This window comes from Polistes canadensis, unplaced genomic scaffold (assembly GCF_001313835.1).
Source record: "Polistes canadensis isolate GaletaPanama2010 unplaced genomic scaffold, ASM131383v1 scaffold_175, whole genome shotgun sequence".
NCBI lineage: Eukaryota > Metazoa > Arthropoda > Insecta > Hymenoptera > Vespidae > Polistes > Polistes canadensis.
In genome coordinates, this window is record NW_014569722.1 from 12,429 (window position 1) to 19,929 (window position 7,501).

Below are 7,501 nucleotides of genomic sequence, written 5' to 3' on the forward strand. Positions count from 1 at the left end.
TAATAATAATAATAATAATATTATAGAGAATATAATATTACCTTTATAGATATTAATATAGATGAAATGTTGACTTTCAACAAACGTTCCGATTGATTTTCTTCAAAGTTTAAGCACCGAACTCACTCGCGTTAACATGCGGCTTTAATTCTGTCCCGTTCATCGAAATTCATAGCCCATATTCGCAACGACGTTTAATGAGGCAACTTCGATTTAAAGTTCTAACTCGAAATCGATTTTACGCAGCCGCTTTAGGTGTGTGTGTGTGTTACCCTTTACGACGAACCTTGGATTTACTACTAGATTCAAATTTTCTACCAACAAAAATTTCGATATTCATTCATTCGTATTTATTTTCTTTCTTTCTTTCTTTTTTTCCTTTTTTTCTTCTTATTATTATATATTTCACAAAAGAGATAACGATACTGTAAACGTTATCGCATTTATTTGTCGCGATACACTCTTTTTTTTTTTTTTTACCCTATCGACGTAATAAATTTTTCCGATTAAATTTTCTCCGATATAAAAATTCTCGTTAATACGTCGCAAACGATTTTTCGCGTTCATTTCAACTAATATAAAAAACATTGTCGTTAACGAGACATCAATTGGCAGGCAGTATAAGTCTGATAGTATTGGTGTTCCCTTTTCTTTTTTTTTTTATAAAGAAAAAAATAAAATGATACGGAAGAAAAGAAAGATAAATAAGAGAAATGGATATATATTTATTCACACACACACACAAATCAAAGAGACAACAAATTAAATCCATGATGATTATTCAACGCGTGAAGATTTTTCTAAAAGGTTAGCGTGGAAGTAACAAATACATGAAAATTCCATTGTCTGTATTATTTCTCATCTAATAATGCTTATATCATGTTCCACGTTGGCAGAATAATTTGAATTTCCTGGCATACTGTGCATCGCCAACCAGAACAATCTGAAAACTGGATATAACAAGACAATGGCGAACCTAGGATGAACGCGCGAGCTTTTTTTTCCGCATAACCGAAACAAAAATAACGAGGAAAAAAAATTTAAAAAAAAAAAGAAAAAAAGAGAGAGAAGAAGTAGAAGAAGATAGGATAAATTCGAAATAAATTTTAGGAACGGGATAAATGTTTCCAAACGCGTATGCCGATTTACCAATCAACGTAGAAAAGTTCATGATATTTGAGGACTACGAATATATATATATTTGAAAATATAAAATTCTGTGGTGTGCCGAAAAAAAATACAAGAATGTAATCAACAAAAATATGATTTTTTTTCTAAGTGGGAGAGAGAAGACGATAAACGAAGTGTACTATTTTTCACGCTGATTGGCACCATGTCCAGTTTGGGCCGTTAACATACTTCTTTTTTTTTTCTTTTTTATTCTTCTTTTTTTTTTCTTTTTTTTTTTTCATTCTATTTTACAGCACCAAATATAATTGCTGGATTTTCTACTGAAAAATGTATACCTGGGGAGAACAAAAAAACAACAAAGAAGAAAAGAAGGGAAAACACGTTTTAGTTATTACCATAGTCGTTAAATCGATACTATATTCTCTCTGAAACTTAACTTTTAAATTATTTCCCTTGGATTCTCGATAAATTCTTTCTCATTATTATATATATATAAATATTTTGTTTTTAATCAGTAGCTTTCCTCCTACTTTTCCCTTGTTTTTTAAATGAACGCGTTCCACTTTATCTAACTTTTCTCTTTTTGTTAACGGAATACATTCTTTCGTGAAAACCTACACACAGTAATGCGCATAAATTTTCTTTCCCTTACCTACTCATTTTTTGTTCGGTTGCACCGCGGATCTGCCAGTTTGCAGAGGTATTTTTAGTAAAATATATGTTACAAGGTACGAAAGACAATGTCTAACGCGTAGATAGATGTTTTGCGCCGATGTACCGACTCTGAATATATACGTATAGTAGGTATTACAATAAAATGTTAAAAAAAAAATGTAGGAAAAGAAAAAGTATATATTTCCCCCCACAAGGAGTAAGAGAAAAAAAAAAAGTTACGTTAAAAGAGGAAAAGCTAAAAAATAATAATTATTCGAACTAAATGAATACATTAGCGTATATTAATAATTAACATTTTCATTATCGTTCCTATAAAAATATATACAATCTTTATCGTGTTTCCAACGAAGAATAATAAAAACTTGTACTTTTTTTTCTTTTTTTTTTTTTTTATAAAAATTCCAAACGAAAATTAAATAAAGATAAGGAGGGATTGTACGACTAGAAGGAATACACACACGTAAGGATAAACGTAAATGTGTTATCAGAGACGAATAAAATCGATTTCTAGAGAATTCCTTGAACAAGACATGAATGAAAAAAAGAAGAATAAGAAAGAGAGAACAAATGTCGGGAGAAGGAGAAAATTGTATCGTAGCGTGAATTCGTCAGAACCTTTTTTGCCGAAAATGAAACGTCGGCTCGCGCGACCTTTCTTGAAAATGAAATGTTCGTGTGCGTGCAAACGAGTCAGTCGGGTTGAACGTCTCTTACAAATCCGTAGGAAGAAAATTTGACGAGAATGTAAGTCGAGGGGCGTGAAGTGAAAAGAGTGCAAATGCTACCTACTACTTCGCTTTCTTCCTTTTCACACACATATATACATATACATATATATACGAAAAATGGGGAGAAAGTCAAGAGAAATAGACAGAGGAAAGGTCTGTAACATAGTGGAAGAACTCGAGAACGGTGCAAAGACGTAAACAGTCGAATGATTTGTAAAACCTGTCGCGAACGGTATCACGGAAAGCCGTGAGAAATTACGAGGTGAACCGTAGAGAAAGATAGATAGAGAAAGAAAGAGAGATAGAGAGAAAGAGAGAGAGAGAGAGAGAGAATACTACGATATTTCGACACGACTTGGAAATTTCAATCTTTTCATCTTTGCTTTATATCTTCGATCTATTCGAATGTACTGGAAAAAGAAAACGAGAGAAAATAATAATTTAGACTATCAAATTGAAATATTTGTTCATCGATATTCTATATTTTTATTTTTATTTTATTACTATTATTATTATTATTATTACTATTATTGTTATTATTATTATTATTATTATTATTATTATGCCTACATGATGTATGAGTAGTTAAAAAAGATGTATAGAAATGGTGATACTTGAAAAATTTCTAAAGAACCGTAGAATTCACGAGGGTTCAACTATTCACGAGAAGTATGACAGAAAATTTCTATGGAGGTAGTAGTGTTTTAAGCATTTTTGGAAAAGTCTAGAAAAAAAATTACGTACATTTCGAAGATGTACTCGACCCGACCTATGAAGCGAAAAGACTTTCCAGGACAATAAAAGACTCGGGCGACAGAGTTGTAAAGATTCTTCCGAGAGAAAATTCGTTGAGAGACCTCCTACAAAGTCGAATCTCACTTCCACTATTTTTTACGAGCTGGAGTGTATATATATATATATATACTCGAAATATATTGAACTCTTTAAAGCTTTAGAAATGAATTATTTGAGTAATAGGAAAAAGTACGTGTGGTTTTTATCAAAAAATTTTTGGATCAATTTAATATTTAACAATTAATTTACACGATATTTTTTTAATCACTACTTTTTGTTTCTCTTCATTTACTTTTAAATTAAATACAAACGAAAATGTGCTTGTTCAATACAATCGATAAAATATCTATGAATAATCATTAAGAAAATTATTTTGAATTGAATCTAGGTGCAAAGGAACATTAGCCCACGTCCACTTATCGTGCTTGGAAAAATGGTTGAATCAATCCTGTCGAAGTTATTGCGAATTGTGTCACTATCAATATAACGCCGTAGAAACGCTTCGTTACAACTGGTACGAACCCATGACGCGTTATATTAATTAGAAACGATTAGTCGTTCCGATCGTTAAGGATATAATATGGATTCGCTTAACTGGTCAGAACCCAATGTGCTGTTCCACCTGCATAGTTATCACTTTTATGGGAACCTTCAGGCCCGAGTCATTGAGAATATGGATTACTCATCCCCGTAATCGACGAAACGTCCAATCCGATCTTCTAATATTTACCTTACTTACCGTCGTCATGATTGGTTTGATAATCGTATGTCTTTGGGGTGAGTTATCGTATAAAATAACATAATCGATAATGAATACATTCCTATAAGATTTTAATTAACGATTTCATTAAGAATATAATTTAATTACATCTTTGTTTCCCTTTTTTTTTTTTACCCCTCCCAATGTCATCATAGGTATGCATTACTTTATTATCGAAGGTAAGAAAATTGGTATTTCCAAGTTATGGACAAGAGCAGTCATATGGCTTTTTCTCGGCATCGTGATATTAGGTTACATCATGACGGTTTATCTTCTCGGAAAGGTAAGTCCCATTTTATCCACGTACTTTATAACTTTAACGAAAGGTCCATCTTATAATTTTACCACGTTGAGAGACTGAAAGTTCATTTTTTTTTTCTTTTTTCCTATCTCTTGAATAACTTGCAAGACTACGAAACTCTATACACAACGCTTTTTGTCATATTACTTTTAGCTCTTATTTAGAAAAGCTATATATATACTTCTTGTTAGTTTTATATTGAAATATTTAAAAAGTCAGGGAAAGAAAAGGAATATAAAAAAAAAAAGAAAAAAAAAAAAAAATGAGAATGAAAACGAAAAGGAAATAAATAGAAAATAAATTATAATATAAAAAATGTTAATTTACTTTCCCTCCAATCCGCCCTCCTACCCCCCTCCCCTCCTACCCCTCTCCAGCCCGAAGAAAAATTATTATAGCTCTTTGTATCATAATTAATGAGTTTACTCGGTATATTCAAACTCATAATGAATTCATTAAGCAAAATCAACAAATTAAAAAAACGAAGGAACGAATATAATCATCAACAGCCAACACTGGTAATCCTTTATATCGTAAAAACGTTATATAGCCAGTAATTTATCAAGATCCTAAAAGAAGTCCTTAGAGATCGAGCTACTTTTACTTCCTTCTCTTGACACAAGTCCTCCATACTTTTTCTTAAGGGTTTACCTCGAGGATATCGTGTAAAAGAGAAAGACGAAGAACAGGCCACAGTAAAGGATCGTAGATGCTCTCTATGGTCTTGTCGTATAAATATGCTCGAGAGTTACCTGTCAGAACTTTAACATAATTCTAACATACTAAAGTTAACAAAGCCTTTCTATATGCTTTACATTTAGATAGGTCTTTGATAATAATTATAATAATAATAATAATAATAATAATAATAGTATAATGATGAGATGATATTGAATAGAAAATAAATAGAATAATATTCAGCAATTTTTTTGTTTAAATAAAAATCAAATAAAAAATTATTTATTATGCAACGGGTGTCATTTAACTCAATTGAAAAATATTATATTTTTTCGTTTAATGGATATTTGAAAAAATCGATACTTTTTGAACAACCCCCATGACTGAAAATTTATATCTTGAAATGAATAACAAAATATTCTAATTTTATTGACGAACCAATATCAATTTTTTTTCTCCAGTAAAACAATTTTTTGTTTAACTCCTTGTATTTTCTGTGATACATTTATTGCAATTAATCATTAGAAATAATACGAACGTTTGAAATAAAATCAATAAAGTAGAATACCTTAATGGTAATTAATGTCTTGAAAAGTGTTAGTTTTATTTTTTCGATTAGAATACTTCCGAAATTGTAAAAGTTTTCCCTTCTCTTTCTCTAATCACCGAACCGTTCCAAGAAGTCGTTAAGTCTACGTCCAAAATCGATCGAACGAATTTTCTGCCGACGATTTCTCTCAACTTACCATTTCTTCTTCTTCTTCTTCTTCTTTTTCTTCTTCTGCTTCTTCTATTTCATTTTCTTTTTTTCTTCTTTTTATTCGTTCACTCACTCACTATACCAATGTTGTATTTCATATCGTTGACACGAATACGGAAACACGTAATATTTTTCGCGAGTTTTCCTAGATATAACTATTTCCAGATGGCAATTCGCGAACTTCTCGTTTTCCTCTTTTCTGTCGTATACTTTTCCCCCTCCCCCTCCCCCACCCGCCCTTCTCGTGAGATCGTCGTCGTTTTCGTTTTTTTTTTTTCTTTGCAAAAATTTATTCACAACTTATATCCACGATCTGCACTAGGCAATACTTTTAATGGTATCGTATGCTCTACCTAACATCCTAATCTATCTCCTTTCCACTTTTCCATACAACTTTATATATTCACTTTTAAAAAAAAAGATTCTTTTCATATAGTGATTGTCAAAAGATAATGTAACTAATCATTTGTATTAATATATCTATCGATATATACTTTATATTAAAATAATTAACAACTTATTTAATATTTATATCGAATCAATAGATCAAATAGAAATTGTAAAATCACTTTAATAAAAACATGTAAAATATATATTATTAGTAGGAATGAATTATAAAATAAATGTTTCAATTAAACTAATTAATATTCTAAAGTACGATCTTTACTTATAATCACGATGCGTATGTAACCATATCCTAACGAGTACTGTCCTTCCTTCTGTTACCTTTCAAACACTCATGTATATCTTTCTTTCTTTACATCATCGTTCTCTCTCACACTTATTCACATAAATATGATCTGTATCCATTTCTGACCTAAGATCACCTCTTCAAGAGAAAAATCAGATGATACGGTTTGTTTATCCTTTTATCTAAAAAGATCAAAACATTCTCTTGTTCTTTTATCGCTCACACACATAAAACATACACACATACATATTATGAAACTATTTCTGAAGTTACATATATTCATGACGTGAACTAATAATGAATGTGAGAAAAATAAAAATAAAAATAAAAATAAAAATAATATTTTATCATCGTGAAATTGATCTAATTCGTGTATATATAATACATAGAGATAACCAATTCATATTTATTATTATTAATTTATTAATTTATATTTATATATATTATTTTATTAATCAGTATTATATTAATTTTATCTTTATCTTTCAATATTTTGATTCTGGTCATGTAACAATGGGTAATTCTTGTCAATGTTTGAATAAACAAATAAGCAAATAATAATCTCGAATGAAATAAACGAACATATGATATCCTTTGAAATGAACGTAACAATAATCTTTATTTATGTTAAAGAATCCCTTAAGAAATGTTATTTCTCAATCGTGGAATATTTCGATTTTCTTAGGACAAAAACTATAAGTTGGTCAGCTTTAAATTTTCTATCTCTCTGTCCTATCCTTATATTAACCAATCCTCTTTTAACATTTTACTCAATCCCTTATGTGGTTTACGTTTATGTGTTTCGATTTTCTTCATTCAGATAGCGAGATTTATGTTTTACTCCTTGCTTTACATTCAACTACGTGCTATTCAATATAATCTTTAGTTTGGCGTTCAAATATCTCAAATTCTATAAATATACGAGAATAAGTCCAATAGTTTTCTATAATGTAATAGTATTACTTTTTTTTCAATGATTTTT

General features: G+C 29.9%; 1 protein-coding gene across 1 annotated transcript in view; it reads left to right on the top strand.

Moving 5' to 3' along the window:
* LOC106789291 (E3 ubiquitin-protein ligase MARCH3-like) overlaps positions 1-4,504 on the top strand; it is a 7,334-nt gene extending 2,830 nt beyond the window's left edge. Inside the window, exons 2-4 of the mRNA XM_014753379.1 lie at positions 3,718-3,843; positions 3,985-4,106; positions 4,245-4,504. Coding sequence (XP_014608865.1) covers positions 3,718-3,843; positions 3,985-4,106; positions 4,245-4,450 — 454 coding nt within the window. The 3' untranslated portion in view covers positions 4,451-4,504. The remainder of the gene's footprint in view (positions 1-3,717; positions 3,844-3,984; positions 4,107-4,244) is intronic.
* The last annotated feature ends 2,997 nt before the right edge of the window (positions 4,505-7,501 follow it).